The sequence below is a fragment of the Nycticebus coucang genome, chromosome 13 (assembly GCF_027406575.1).
Source record: "Nycticebus coucang isolate mNycCou1 chromosome 13, mNycCou1.pri, whole genome shotgun sequence".
Classification (NCBI taxonomy): domain Eukaryota; kingdom Metazoa; phylum Chordata; class Mammalia; order Primates; family Lorisidae; genus Nycticebus; species Nycticebus coucang.
The window spans coordinates 3,854,868-3,871,490 of NC_069792.1; the positions used below are offsets into that span (position 1 = coordinate 3,854,868).

Consider the following 16,623-nt stretch of genomic DNA (forward strand, 5'->3'; position numbering starts at 1 on the left):
AAAGGAAACATAATGTCGTATGCTATTAAGAAATAAAAAATGGTTTCTGATTTCAGAGATGTTAAAATGGGTAAACTGTATCTCTTAGAATCAATAAAATACAGTATACAAACAATTATGGGCTTTGGGAGTTTGGAGTAAATTTTATCTTTCTTTCTGATTTTGTAGTTCATTAAAAAAAGGTAAATTCAACACATTGCCCATCAGTGGGAGTGCCCAGGGCTAAACCCAGTGTCCTGTTCCCAACTGTCCCCTGTCATCAGTATTCTGGTCCCTCCCCCCGTGCAGGTGGCCTGCAGGGCAGTTCTAGCATGCTCCTTACAACAGGACATTGTTTTATCCTACTTTGTTTTTCCAAAGCTACAAGACTGTAGGTGAGTGCTAAAATGGGTTTAAAATGACAAAATACACAATTTGTTTCTGGATAAATCTCAGGAATCAGAGCTTCTGAACCATACTTACACGTTATTCAGGTAAGACCTCAGAGTCCGCTGCCTGGATTTTCTCTAAGATGCCCCTCCCCCGATTTCTGTGGCTTTCGCGCTTTAGAGTGACTAAGAATCCCCTGAGAACTGTGAATACTCGTCTTAGACAAGCACCCTAGCACTAAGGCCTGCAGTGGGGGCATGCACAGAACTGCTGGACTCATCACTGCCCGTCTGTACAAGACTTGGGGGAGAGAGAGCAGAGAGGGTGCCCGTGTGTGCGGGGGGAGGGATACAACTTTCCTAAAGTCTGAGAAAAACATGTTTTAAGCTCTCCTCAAAGCACAATTACTCTCTCATTCAAATTGGCCCAGTTATCTGCGGGCCTCAAGTTTGGGAGATGATAAAAGTATAGTGTTCTAAATGCACTAAAGGCAGTTTTATCACAGGAAAAGTCAGAGCATCCCACCTGCCTTGCAGGAGACCTGATAGCATTTTGAAGCTCAAAAGCAATTAGATGGCTCTAGAACAGGGATGGGAAAGAAAAATTAAGTTTCTATAATTTATCTGGCTCCTAAAGTGATTTGAGATACAACAAGTACTAATGTACTTCCAGTAATGTCCACTAAAACACTTTCTAAAGGTAGGATGCGTATTTAGAATTCAACTAATTTAAAAGAAATCGGTGCACTGAATCACTTTTTGTGTATGAAAACACAGCAAAAGCGATAGCTTGATCTGAGAATAATCTAGATCATGGAGGGAAAATGAATTGTTTATTGTTTAGTTATAAACTGGTTTTTAAATTGCACTAAGCTGTGAAAAAGTTACCTGGAAGAAATAATAAAATCTAACTTTATTTCCCCCAACCCCTAAAGACATTTTATTTTTAAAATAAATACAAAAACATGTCTTACTTTTATTGTTAAAGATCTGTCTTCCACCCGTGTCAATAACTTTGGTTTGTCTTCTTTCTCCAGCTAAGTGCGCCAGTAGAAACCTGTCCAGCTCTTTGTAGGTGTTATGGAAAACACAACCTCGCTCAGCCTGCAGGGCAATCGCCTGCTCCAGCAACCTCAAGTTTCCCTTTGCTTTCTTCAGCTCACTGGACTCTTCCGTCACGGCTGCCAGGCTCTCGCCACCTTCTGCCTCCATCTCAGGGAAGGGAGGCTGGGCTTTGCCATCCAAGACTTCCGTTTGAGCATTCTGTGGGTCTCTCCTTTCTGTTTCAGAATTACACCTGTTCTCACAAGGGATAAATTTCTCACCTTCCGTTTTTATGTCGGGAACTTCCAAGAAGTCTTTTTGATTATCAGCTAAAACATACTTTGGGACTCTAGGTGGTTTGGTTTCTTCCGAGAGGTTGGAGCCACTATCCCAGCCATTCTCTGCAGCTTCAGAGTTACTTTCGTTGTCATCAGAGGAGCAGAACGGTGCCTGTGCATCATTGATCTTGTCTCTCCCATCGTCAGAATGAATCATAAAGCACCCATCTGCTTTGTCACTCTCTGCTTTTAAAGACTGGATGCCACTGTCATTTAAGTTTTCACTTATGGCCTGAACAGACACATTGTTTTTAAGTTTCCCCAAATGCATGAAAGATTTGACCACGAGCTCTTGATAACAAGTGTATCTGTCTTCCTTCTCATTGGAGTTTTCTTGTGCAGTTGAATGAAGGTTTTCATCCATAGGTTTGGTCATAATTTCTTCTATGAGAAAAAGAAATATTTGAAAAACATGAACAAAAAATATTTTAAGAAAATCGCACCAAGTTGTATATATAAATGTGTACATATTCACATATATGTATATACACAAACATACACCTGTAAACTCATGTACATAATATACATAATATGTGATCTCTGTCAATTTTATAAGTATTGGTAAAAGTATATATCTTCTTTAAAAATTTTTTTTAATTTAATTTTTTTTCTTTTTTTTGAGACAGAATCTTACTCTGTTGCCCCAGGTAGAGTGCCATGGCATCATAGCTCAGAGCAACCACCAACTCTCTTGGGCTTGAGCAATCCTCTTGCCTTAGCCTCTTGAGTAGCTGGGATTACAGGCCTGGCCACTACAGCCAGCTCATTTTTCTATTTTAGTAGAGACAGGGTCTCACTTTGGCTCAGGTTGGTCTTGAACTCCTGAGCTCGAGCAATCCATCAGACTCAGTCTCCTAGAGTGCTAGGATTACAGGCATGAGCCACCATGCCTGGCAAAAAAATACATATCTTCTTAAAATATAACTCAGACCACAATATTTTGAGAATTACATTAAAGGAAAGGAGTTTTATAGTTTTCAACATATTAAGAGCTGAGTGCTTCTAGGGTACTGACCAACACAAGGAGGAGATACTTAACAATAATGGTGCACTGAACTTGAAATTATTGTTACTGTACCTTTTATATTCCCTAATCTCAGCCACACGGAAGGAAAATGAGTATACATAATACCATGCATTGTAAAGAACACATTCGGCCGAGTTTCTGTTCGTGTGGCGATGAACACGTCCAAAGCTCCTTCGGTTTGTATTCTTTACTCTCTATATCTTCTGATGTGTACTTCTGTTTTAGGGAATATTAGTTAATATATAAAGTACATCTAGGTAGAGATCATTAAAAGAATTCTGAGGCTTTTAAGACTTGTTTACTTCTGTAACTGTTGCACTAAAAATATCCCGTATTTTGAGGAAAACACAAATGGGAAGATTAGCACGATCAAGTCCTACCTTAAATAGGAACACATTTTCTGGTCTGTTACTTGCATGTATTTGTGTAACGAGGAAATGGGATCAGGTGGGGTGGTTGGAAGATGCTGCGTGCTAACTAGTTGTTCTCAGTATGAGGCCATCTTGGGTCCTGACTGTCAAGGTACTACCCCGTGACCCAGGGGCCTTCACCTGCCCGTCTTCCCAGGACAGCCTATGGGGTGGCTGTTGTCCCAGGCAGCTGTTGTTGTCAGTGTTACCCCTTTTATGCTGGAAATGGTCCAGGTGGAATGACAGATTATTCAGTCAGCCTACCCAAGCCTGTCCCCAGGCAAACACTCCAAGAGAGGATGGGGATGTACTGGCCACATCAGCCCAGCACATACACCAGGCTGTGAAGTGTGCCAACTACCTAGCAATGGTCCCCTGACATAAAAAAAAAAAGGACCATTTCTGTGTCTCAAAGGCAGAATGGGGGGATGGGAAGCCCAAAATAATAAGCCCCTTTAAAGACCGTTAAAGACACCAAGTGAAGTGCATTCTGTGTTAATAAATATCTTTGGAGGAAAGAAAAATGCAGCCATCCGGTGTGAGGGCTGAGGGAGAGGGTGTCTGTGTGGAAGACAATGTGCCTTTTTTGGTCTCATTTAATTTTTTATAAACATTGTCTCTGACAAGGACACTCAAAAATACATCTCCATCATCTTCCTTTCTGGTAATTATCTCCCTAAATCAACACTGGACTGCCAGGATCAAGTAAATATTGCCATAGTAACTAAAAGCATTTTTGGATGAAGGGAAGAATTCAGTCACAACACCAGCCCCTGTAAATACTGCTGATTATAGGGTGCAGTCTTTTGTTGGGATCTATTCAACATAAACGGAAAAATTTAACATTTTAGTTCCTAGAAAAGAGGCTGGATAAACAAGCACATAGGATGGCCTCGCCTCTCCCGAATTCGTATCAGAGGAAACTCCAGGTTTAAATAATATATTAAACATAGTCTAAAATGCAAATGAAGTTTCTCTCAATATCACGGTTGGCTATTAAGAGAAAGTGTAAAGGGTTATGATAATTTTAAAGTATTATGAACTACAGAAAACAAATAAAAAGCATTTTCAGTGAATATGCTCGATTCATTGAACTATTCTCTCCCTCCACTTAACTACCCACATGTGTACGATAATGATTTATAGACATTATACCTAATTATGCATATTTGGGCTGTGTTAGAGTGCTAACAAAAGCTCTAGAAAGCAACAATTACCTCTGTTGCTTAGCTACATAGTTTAAAATATTCCTATTAAGTGCAGATCACCAGAGAGGCGGGAGTGACAAAAACGCACATGTGCACGACAATGCGCTTCACTGTGCCTCTGCCAACTGCCAGCGTTTTGGGTCATTTCCAGTTTACATAATTGTTTGGTTCAACTGTTTGTTATATGCTAAAAGAAAATATTTATTAATTATTCTTCAGAAAAAGAGGGGCCCTGCCGACAGAGGTGCCACCGTGCAGCGCTCACTCTAGTTTCCAGGGAAGGGTCCGCAAACCTGCAAACCAACTTCCCGCATTCTCCCCTCCCCAGCTCTCACTGGAGTCAAAAGGAAAAAGTTGAGTTCGCTTTACGAGCTGACAGGTCGGTGATGGGGCACTTGTTTCTCCCAGATCTGGGATGGGCTGACCATGTTTCCTCAGGCTAGTGTGCTTTTATCTGCCCTGGAGACCGGTGACTTCCTCTGAGCCACTGTCGCTGTAGTAACAGAAGGAGCCTGGCTGTGGCCCTGGGCCTGGGCGTGGATTCTGATCCCGAGGCACTCTCTGCGCTCACTCAGGCTGCTTCACCTGTCCTAGCATGGTGTCTCCCCTGGCACCATGAGGAAGACAGTACAGCCTTGGGCAAAAACTGAGGGTCCCACAGGAACGGGCAGCCAGGGTTCAGTGAATAGCGGCTCTCTTCCCTGCCCCAGACACTACTTCAGAAGATTGTAGCGGCAGGGGATCCGCAGAGCCTTTGCATCCATGAGGTGGGCCTGTCGTTCATTTAGAATAATTACTAAAACTGACCCCAAAGGCGGGGCAGAGCGCACAGAATTGAAAAGGCTCGGCTCCGCTGCCCCCATCCTGGTGCACGGCGGCCACTCCTGCCTTTGAAAACTGGAGTCAGCGCACAATGCACAGCCTGCGGCAGGGAGGTCCGGGGACGGGTCCTGCTGCGGGCTCTGCACTGCCCGGGACAGGCCCTGTGTCTTCTGAGCCTGGGCCCTGGTTTACAAAACGAGGCTAATCCAATGGCCCAATGGCTACATGAGCCAACCCTCCTTTCTAGGACCATGTTCCGAGCATGGGGTTCAGTTCTTCATTTCTTGTGATCTTCACAGTGACTACAAGATAGGTGCTTGCTGCTCCATTTCACAGAAGAAAAGCTACAGGTCCAGAGAGCTGAGGGCTTGCTCAAGACCAGGTGTCCATGTGGGCCTGGGGAGTGCCAAGGCCCAGCCCCCGTGGCCACGGGCCACGGGCCACGTGCTCATCTCTCTGTGCCCTGTCACTGCAGATCTGACACCACAGATGCCACGGCATGGCGCACACAGGAGTAGCTGCTAAGAATGCTGTGAGCTCATTATTTTCCCAAGTTTGGATATTTTCAAGAATGAATTTATATGAAGATACTAGACTGCAATTGTCAGCTAACTTTCAATGAGGAAAAATAATGAGTCTCAAAGTACAACTAAAAAGACGTAAAGACAAACAAGACAACAAAACTAGAAAATAATTGGACCTTAACTTTCTTGCTACTACAAAGATAATAGGTCAGAAAACTTCTAGGGTCAACTCCCGGGGGCTGTAAGATGCTCATAGTCAGAGATAGCCAGTCAGTGGATACAGACCTGTCTCCACTCGGGGTGGGGGTGGGGGGGCTCAGCTGGAGTGCTTTTCTTGTGCACCAAGAAAAAAAATGCTGTTGCCTGATACAATTATATTGGTTTTTTACTTTCAAGGAAGGTCCCTGAGTTGTTTGGTAATCCCATAAGTGTGCTCTAATGATTCTCACATATATGGCAGCTGTTCTGCATCAAAACGTCTTTAAAAAGCCTCTGAAAATCACAACACATGTGAGTTTGACTCCTTTAGTATCACTGGATTTTATTAAATGGGATTTCAGTTCTGTTTTGGTAGCTAGCTAGGTTACTTTTATAGGTAAATTAGCTTTCCAGGCTTATTTGAATATGTAAATTTTACTGGGAATGAACGCCCTAGAAAAATGAATTCATCTTTCAAAGTCCTAAAATTGGAGTGGCTTATGCTTCATTTGCTATTTGTTGAGAGATAATACGTGTTAAAAGTAGCATCTCAGCCCTAGAATTTCTACGTCTGTGACAGATTTTCCCAAATCATGAGGGCGTGTCCGTGTTGCTGGGTTCCCCGCAGCTTGGCTCACTTATGCTCACTTCCAGGTGACACCCATTTTCCTGTCGGTGCCGGGAAAGCCGGCACTCATCTTGCAAGCTCATCTTCCCAGTGAAGAAGATATATCTGCCTGCTTTTGTCCACATTCTCTTCTGCCCCCCCAACACCCACCTGCATCTCTTTGAAAGACAGCAGGTTAAGGGTATAGACATAGTTTATGCCATAAAAAGGAATAAAAACTTCACAAGATTCAGGCTCATGACTTCAGCCTTCATGGGCACTTTACCACCTGCGCATCAATACCACTGATGATAGTATTGGGCACGCATCAGGGCAGGTACAAGACCTTGGGGTACCTGGAGTAAATGAGGGGCTAGATGAAAAGCTCTATGCTGGGCTTAGCATTGACTCAGCTCTTTTTCCTCCAGGGCATGGAGGTGGAGGGTAACTTGTTCAGAGGGCTGAAAGCAACTTAGAATCTTTCCTCTTTTGACTAGCAAGAGGATCTGCCAGTTTAGGAAATTATGTGACTTCATGGTCTGATGTTGTAGGAACCTTGTCCACTTTGCTCTCTAAAGGGGGTTAGGGCAGGATTGTGCATGGTTAGCTGGGAAGTAATTACTTTGTTGTCCTTCCAATTGTTTCCTAATTATCTCCCTTCCAATGCCTACAAGCTGCATTACTGTCAGCATTAAATCTCTTTAGTGATCTTATATGTAAAACTGTGACCATGATCATACACACGTGTGGCATTGTATGGATTATAGGAAATAATTTATGTTCCTAAAATACATTAAGAACTATGGGCAGCGCCTTTGGCTCAAAGGAGTAGGGTGCTGGCCCCATATGCTGAAGGTGGCGGGTTCAAACTCAGCCTCAGCCAAAAACTGCAAAAAAAAAAAATATATATATATAACTCAAAAATAATGATCACTACTTTTGTAATTTCAGCATATTCATTATTCATGGTAGTAGTTCAAATATTAAATATAAAGGTAGTTAATCTGTTTATGAATCTGCAAATGGATGCCCACCAGTGCTTATAGCTGAATGTTTAACTGGGGCATATTTGGACATTGTCTTCAACTTGGTTAATACTAACCGTCCAGTGATCAACAAACCACCCTAGAAGGTGGTAGCTCAGTGAGCTATCTCCACCTCACTGCGCTTACAAGAATGTGTTGATCCAAAACCACACCCATGTTCTTTTTTTTCTTTTTTTTTCACACCCATGTTCTTAACTATTTTGCTAGTAATACCAGCTAGATACATTATACACAACCACAGTGATTCAAGGACTTTGCCAAATACTAGACTCAACCTGTAATTTTCACGAATCAAGAAATAAAACTGACCAGCTCAAGGCAAACCAAAAAAGTCAAGGATTATTATAATTTCAAGAGAAGTCATACTTTAAATCACATGCTAAATACAGAAAAGCCAGAAAATTTACTTAAACACATTCAAATCAGAATACAACCTTGTTCTAACTGTGGAATCTCAGACTACTTCTGAGCCACAATCACTTGAGATGATTCTTACCTGGGGTTTGTGCTCCGTGAGCTTTTACATCTTTTCTACTAATACTGTTTGTTAACTGTCATTCTGTACATCATAAATATTTATGATTTAAGAATCTCATTGCCTTTTGTTTGTATAGTAAATACTTCTTTTCAAATAAGCATCTATTTAGTATATTTTGATTTTTTTTTTTTTAGAGACAGAGTCTCACTAGGTCGCCCTCGGTAGAGTGCCTGTGGCGTCACAGCTCACAGCAATCTCCAGCTCTTGGGCTTAGGTGATGCTCTTGCCTCAGCTTCCCGAGTAGCTGGGACCACAGGCGCCTGCCACAAGTATATTTTGATTTAAAAAAAACTCACGTTCGGGAAAAATGTTTAGTAGAACATATAACTAATTTCATTTTCTACTAAAACAAGCTTTAGATCTTAATTTTTTTCATGATTTTCAAGATTTTCTTGCATGTTCCTCAACTTCAGCCTCATGCACAAAGTGATTAGAGATATTCCATCTCCGAGATACATGGGACTACCAGGTACTAATGAGAATAACTGTCAGGGGGAGAGAAATGAATCCTAAACTTTCAAAATCGTAATTATAGTTCACTTAGCATGTAAAAGGTGTTTGATGAATAAGTGAAGAATTGAAGCAATGAAATATAATGTGTACCTAAAGGGAAATTTAAACGATGTATTTGGAAATAATGGGCATAGTGATACACTTTGGATCATAAATCATTTCTCCACTGAAGGAGACACTAGTCTGACAACTTTAGGTTGCTTCTGTAGTTTATTGCTATAAACATTTATTCAAAAACTGCTAAAATATTAAGAACACAGACCATTTGTACTGGTCCTCACTGTTAATATCAATTATATTTTCTGGGGTAATACTACATATATTGATAAGACAAAAAATAAATGTTCTAGATATGTGTATATAAATATTTTATATAGGTATATCTCATAATCCCTAATAAACATTATATAGAATTTGATCATTGAAAAGGTGTCATCATGTTTAAATATGACCTTGAATTGAAAGGGTTCTTTTAAGAATTTGACATGCAAATCAAAACAACCCTGAGATATCATCTAACCCCAGTGAGAATGGCCCACATCACAAAATCTCAAAACTGCAGATGCTGGCGTGGATGTGGAGAGAAAGGAACACTTTTACACTGCTGGTGGGACTGCAAACTAGTACAACCTTTCTGGAAGGAAGTATGGAGAACCCTCAAAGCACTCAAGCTAGACCTCCCATTTGATCCTGCAATCCCATTACTGGGCATCTACCCAGAAGGAAAAAATCCTTTTATCATAAGGACACTTGTATTAGACTGTTTATTGCAGCTCAATTTACAATCGCCAAAATGTGGAAAGAGCCTAAATGCCCACCAACCCAGGAATGGATTAACAAGCTGTGGTATATGTATACCATGGAGTACTATTCAGCCATTAAAAAAAATGGAGACTTTACATCCTTCGTATTAACCTGGATGGAAGTGGAAGACATTATTCTTAGGAAAGCATCACAAGAATGGAGAAACATGAATCCCATGTACTCAATTTTGATATGAGGACAATTAATGACAATTAAGGTTATGGGGGGGGAAACAGAAAGAGGGACGGAGGGAGGGAGGTGGGGCCTTGGTGTGTGTCACACTTTATGGGGGCAAGATATGATTGCAGGAGGGACTTTACCTAACAATTGCAATCAGTGTAACCTGGCTTATTGTACCCTCAATGAATCCCCAACAATAAAAAAAAAAAAGTTAATATGTTAGAATAAAAAAAAAAGAATTTGACATCCATCCTATTAAGAAGACAAAGTATTATATATAAATGTTTGGTTTTGCCTTCACATTCACATGTATTTTTATACCCACACAAACCGTACATTCTATGCTAAGACTGAGTCCTGGGTGTTGGGGGCTGGGTGAGGCCTGGGCCCTGCTCTTTGCTACCTGCAGCGGAGTGATCTTGTGTCTCCATGAGGCTGTCCTCCTCGGTCCTGTCCCCACTGTCTTCTTGGCAGTCTGTGCTGGGGCTGTAGTGTCGGGGCTTCATCAGCAGGGATTTCCTCTTGTTGACCGGGACCCCCAAGGCCTGCTCCTCAGCTCTCCTCTTCTTTGCCGTGGAGCAACCACACGCAGCGCTGCAGTGATTGAGGCACATTAAGAGCACAGTAAACTCGCATTTGCTGCTGTTTGACGTTTTACTTTCAGGGAGTCAAACCCAAAGCCTTTGGCAACTCAGGACTAGAGGTTTAGGGTTAGTTGTTGGGGTTAACAAAAACAGCCCATCTGTGGAATCCATTGAACTGTGTGGATTCTATTTTACTGCCTATCAGAAGAGTTTAAAAAAAAATCATCCTTAATCCTGAGTAAGCATATGTTAATCTGTGCTTTGCTTGGCACTACCCTGCATACCCAGGGAGGGATGAAACAAGATTTGCCCTGCTTTGCTAATCCTAAGAAACAGCTAATGTGAAAAATACACCACCAGATACCATAAAAAAAAAAAAAATTCCATCCAGTATGGATAAATTACACGGTTTTTCAAATAGTTGTGTGCTACTGAAACTGCTTATCTCTGCCGCTCAAACTTGAAATGTCACACATCTAAGGTTTTGACTTGAAAAGCACAGGGCAAGGGGCAATCCACAAACATTCAGTCAAACAATCTCCAGTCCCCCAAACCAAAAGAAAGTGGGAAGATGCTCCGCGATGTTCGGCCTTCTCATTCTCCCTCATTTGGCACCCAGAACAAAATAAAAGGAACAGAAATAAGATTGGATTTCACAAAACATGGACAACACTTTATCTTCACTCCTGTTTGGAAATGCTCCTGAGGGAAGCCCTTTCAAAGTAGATTTCCTCCATGTAGCTCACTCAGAATTACTGCACGTTGCTCCAGGTGTGGTGCTAAGGCAGACATTCTCTTAACAAGATCCATGGAAATCAGAGGGTTAGCTAACAGGCAATAAGAGCTTTTTAAATTTTTATTTATTTTTTTGAGAGCGTCTTAGTCACCCTGGTAGAGTTCCCTGGTGTCAGAGCTAAGCAATCTTCTTGCCTAAGGCTCCCAAGTAACTGGGATGGCAGGTGCCCGTTGCAATCCCCAGCTAGATGAGAGATAGTTATTAAGGTGCTCTTGAAAAATGATGGAGCTTTAGATGAAAAGATCCAGAGGAGAAAGTTCTAGACTCAGAGTAACAAGATACAATTCTCAGTAATGTTACTACACAGAGGTCTTTGGTTGTTCTCTTGCAAACATCAAGGCAAAGACGGTTACTTGGTTATGAAAATGATTTGGGTATAATCATTTGGGAGCTCTTGCATTTAGAGGAGTAGATTAAAAACCTTCCAAGGTGGGGGGGGGGAAGTGTCATTATGCTGGGAAAAACAAAAGCTTCTGGAAGGAGAGATAATTTAAGAGTTAGAAATCTCTCAAGAAAGAGTAAAAGTTGAAAAACAGCAAATCATTCTGATAGATTAGAGGAGAGTGAAGTTTCTAAATCAACTATTACGTTTTCATCAAATTTCTCTGATGAGCCCACATTTGCTGTGACCCTATACAGAAGAATGGAGTTCAAGAGAATACGACTGGCCACTACCAGAGCAGGAACGGCGTTTACCGAGGACTGTGCGGGACACAAGATCCTGCACAGGCTGAGCCTGCTGGTCCCCACCACAGGCTGGGATGTGAGGACAGCCAGCCCAGCAGCAAATCACCCTTGTGCTTCTTTATCAAAGGAGACTGGCTCCGGAGGGGCAGAAGAAACATATCAAAGGGAGATAAATTTCCTAATGATGTGAAGAAAGTTCAAATTTCCTAAAGGAGCTTAAGTCTCCTAAATCAAATGAATTTCCACAAAAGAAAAAAAATATCCTGAGAACATACATAAGATCACTAGGTCATTATAAAGAACCAAGAAGATTTGTAGAAAATAGGAGTGGCTCCTACGTCTTTCGGATATTAAAACAGGGAAAGAAAGTGGATTCTAAAAGCCACGGTGATTGAAGTCCAATGCTGGTATTGGGAAAGAGGCTGAAAAATTGCATTGAAATGAAGATTTGTCTGGATCCTGATTTCAACTCTTCTTGCTGGTTCATGTGGTTGTTTTATTTTTAAGGACCCTTGGTGCTGTTTTCTATGTTCATGGCAGTATCATTCACAATAGCCAAGAAGTGAAAACAACCTAAATGTCTGTGAACAGATGAACTGATAAAACAAATGTAAGGTGCACATGGGGTGAAACACTGTGCAACCTTGAACCAGTAGGAAAAACACACAGGAAACTTGAGGACATTATTCTAAGTGAAATAAGCCAGATACAGAAAAACAAGTACTGTGTGATTCTGCTATATGAGGGCTCTCAAATGGTCAAATTCATAGAAGCAAAGAATGGAATCCTGTTTGCCATGGGTTTGGGGAGAGAGAAATGAGGAGGTACTAACCACCAGGGACAGTGTCAGTCAAGCAAGACAAGTGAGCTCTAGAGGTCTGCGGCAGAACACTCACCCAATAGTGAGTTGCGGACTTAAATATTTGCTACGGTGGTAGCTCTCATGTTAAATGTGTGTTTTTGTTTTTGTTGTTGTTGCTTTTTGAGGCAGAGTCTCACTCTGTCACCCTGGCTAGAGTTCCTTGGCATTATAGCTCAAAGCAACCCTTGGTCTTAAGCCAACCTCTCGCCTCTTAACAAGGCGAGTAGCTGGGGCTACAGGCACCCAACACCATAGCTGGCTAGTTTTTCTATTTTTAGTACATCAGGGTCTCGCTCTTGCTCAGGCTAGTCTCAAACTCCTGAGCTCGGGGCATCTACCTGCCTCAGCCTTCCAGAGTGCTAGGATTACAGGCATGAGTCGCTGCACCTGGCCTTGTTCAAAGTTCTTACCACAGTAAAATTAAAAAGAAAGAGAGAAGGAAGAGGTTTGCTGGCACCAGGGAGCCTTGATCCATGAGACCTGAGGTGGCAGGGCTTGTTAAATAAGGGATTTCAGCCAGGAAAATGTCATTTCTTTCTTTGGTAATTGGGGTGATGAACGGGGCCAAATTCTCATTAACTGTAAAATCTTTACAAACTGTATCTTGCTATTATAATATTATCATCCACATTTACTCATAAAGGCAAGTAACATTTCCAAAATCACATAATTGGGAATTGGTGAGGCCAACATTTGAATCCAAGTCTACTGGGCCCAAAGCTCATGCCCTGTCTTCCGTGTTGTCAGATTGAGATAGTCGAGGTAATTTCTGGATGCATTTGACAATCCATTGAATTAGAACCTGGGTAAAGCGGTGTCCTCTGTAACTAGAAGGAAACTGCCTGCTACAGGGAGTTGGATGATTTGGGTGGGGATATAAAAAACATTCATTCTATCTGCAGAAGACGTCGAGCAATGAAAAACAGGGTGCAAAACATAACCAAGACTCCCCTCCCCGAAATGTCCACAGCCTGGAGCAACAGAGTGACAGTCATGAGATGGTTCAAATAGTAACTTCCCAAGTGTAGGATGGACAGAATATCACAAAAGAGATTCTATCGAAATGCAGATTTAGCTTACAATTAGCTTTTGTATCTGATAAGAAGATAAATGAAATCACATAAGTCATACTAGCTATGTAATCTGCCACAAGGGAGTTTACCATTTTGGAACAACAAATTCTTCATCTACTACATAGGGATAATACTTTCTCTATCACATATTCTGTGGATAAAAGAGATAATCTCTCTTAAGTAAAGACAGACCTGTTCTGACTCCCGGTCCAGGTTCTCCGGGCTCCACCAACACGGTCTAACACCATCCCTTCACAGCATCCCACACTCCCCCGTGCACTACCCAGATGTACGCATGCGTGTATGTCCATAAATGCATTTCATTTTTTAACATATTATTTATATTTACATATCTTGAATTAGATTTATACATAAAAGTTCCTTTAAATCTCACATTCTGTGTATTTCTCCATTGGAAAGTACCCACGGCCCAGGCAGCATTTGGAGCTAAAATGAAAGGCTTTAGAATAAATATTACCCTTTGTGTTTGCATGGAAAATGGTCCCTTTTTCTGGTTTTCCCTGAGGGCACACTATTTTGGCTTTATTGTGACACTTCACTGTGACACTGCAATGAGGGAAAGCCATGCTTTACATGTCACTGAGAAATGCCACAAAATGCTAACATATCTTCTCAAGGTTGCCAGAAATCATTTCCACTGGGTTGTGTTTTCCCATCTGCGGAGCTCTGAAATGTTAAGGAAATAAATGAGCTCTATTATCTATATTTTTCTAGTAGATGAGAAAGAAAGAGGAAAAATACGCTCAGCCCTGCATTTATTGTTCTATTCAATCAAACTGTTGCTTTAAACGTCCAGAGTTCCCCCAGGAAATTTATCAATGCACCAAATATTTTTCAATGCCATATTTCAGGTTTCAATTTTATTAAAATATATTTAAAGGATCTGTATTTTTTTTACCTGAGAGAAACTTTTTGGTTACATATTTGACAAATGCTTCCATTTAGAAAACTGAATTCTAATTTGAAATGGTATTTCCCTTGATGACAACTTATGACTGAAATTATTTCCGAAAAATCATTGAGGCAAACCCTAATTAGATTAATAGTAAATTCAGTTCTGGAAGAGAGTATAGAAGTCAAATTCATTGACCTTTTATGTACACATTTATTTTTTATTTATTTATTTTTATTTTTTAATGTATTTATTAATAAATCAAAGCTGTGTACATTAATGCAACCATGAGGCACCATACACTGGTTTTATAGACCATTTGACATATTCTCATCACACTGGTTAACATAGCATAGCCTTCCTGGCATTTTCTTAGTTATTGTGTTGAGACATTTATATTCTACATTTACTAAGTTTCACATGAGAAGCACATTTTTTTAAATGAAGGTTCAACAACGGATATATTCTGTGAGCACATCCCCGAAAGAATTAAATAGAGAAATAAATGGAGATTATGAACTCCTGAGTTCAAGGAAAACATTTACATGCTCCAATGTTTTCATGGAAAATTCAGAGCAGGTATTCCCACTGATTTCTTCTAATTAGGCAGAACATCACAGGCTCATTGAAAGAGGCTGATAAGTGTGAATTTGAATAAAGACTAAGAAGATTGACAGAAAAAAGACAAAAGTACGATGATTGAAAAAAGAAAAAATATTGAACTCTTATTATTTGGAGAGGCAAAATTGTGTTTGAGGAAAGTCCAAAAGAATCTACAGGTACAATTTTAAAATAAGTAAATTTAGCACATTCATTATTCCATAATTAATTGGACTTACATAAACTAGCAATAAATAATTAGAAAATAAAAAATTACAATAGCTAGAAATATGAAATACCTAGGGATAAATCTGTTGGATGTGTAAAACCTATACATTATAAGGAAGACAGAGAAAATTAATTAAGACCTAATCAGGGGTCCTCAAACTACAGCCCACGGGCCACATGAGGCGGTGTGATTGTTTTTGTTCCCATTTTGTTTTTTTACTTCAAAATAAGATATGTGCAGTGTGCATAGGAATTTGTTCATATGTTTTTTTTAAACTATAGTCCGGCCCTCCAATGGTCTGAGGGACAGTGAACTGGCCCCCTGTTTAAAAAGTTTGAGGACCCCCCTCAAAAAAGTTTGAGTCCTAAATAAATGAAGAGATGTAAAATGATCATGGAATAAAAGATTAGGTATAGCAAGATTTGAATTCTCTACAATTTTATCTATTAGATTCAATACAATCCCTATTAAAACCTCCAGAAGATTTTTTTTGTTTGTTTTAGAAATTAACAAGTTAATTCTACAATTTCTTGGATATAGAAAAAAAAATAAGCACAGCAAAGACCATCTTAAAAGAATAAAAAATAACAACAAAGTTGGAAGACTTACAGTCTTGTGCGTCAAAGTTTATCATAAAACTATGGTACTTAAGGATACATGTGAAATTCACTAGGTGTAGAATAGAAATGTCTTAACACAATAACTAAGAGAGAAACCAACTGACCAACTGTTGCCACAAGTAATGCTGATGAATTCCATAAACATGTCACTGAATGAAGGAATCCAGACAGAAAAACAGGACAAAAGTCCAAAACCAGCACCACCAACCCATGTGGGAGGAGTCAGGTTCTGGCCTACTGGTGGAGGGTGGAGACTGTGGGAGGTGGGCAGGGACTTCTAGAATGCTGGTAAGTCTGTTTCTAGGTCTGGGAGACGGTTTCCTGGGTGTGTTCAACTACTAAAAACTCATAAGGCTGTACACACACAGTCTGCACATTTTTCTGTACATTTGTTACGCCACAATAAAACATTTTAACATAAAAGAATATTAATAGGTCCATCTGCTGCCTGGTATCAAGTTCAGTCCATGTGAGCTGAAAAATTTTTTGATTGCTAAAAGTATTGATAGATGCAAGGTTGAAGGTTCTGACTTCAAGGGTAAGTCCTTAACCCAGTAGAGCTAACGATAATCAATAAGATTCACAATGTGCCAGGGAGTGTTCTGAATCATTTTACATGTGTTAGCTGCTGA

General features: G+C 40.4%; 1 protein-coding gene across 1 annotated transcript in view; it reads right to left on the bottom strand.

The window, feature by feature from the left end:
* ST18 (ST18 C2H2C-type zinc finger transcription factor) overlaps positions 1-16,623 on the bottom strand; it is a 109,979-nt gene that overhangs the window by 58,971 nt on the left and 34,385 nt on the right. Inside the window, exons 5-6 of the mRNA XM_053559461.1 lie at positions 10,031-10,221; positions 1,343-2,134 (exon numbers count right to left, since the gene is read on the bottom strand). Of these exons, the coding sequence (XP_053415436.1) occupies positions 1,343-2,134; positions 10,031-10,221 (983 nt within the window). The remainder of the gene's footprint in view (positions 1-1,342; positions 2,135-10,030; positions 10,222-16,623) is intronic.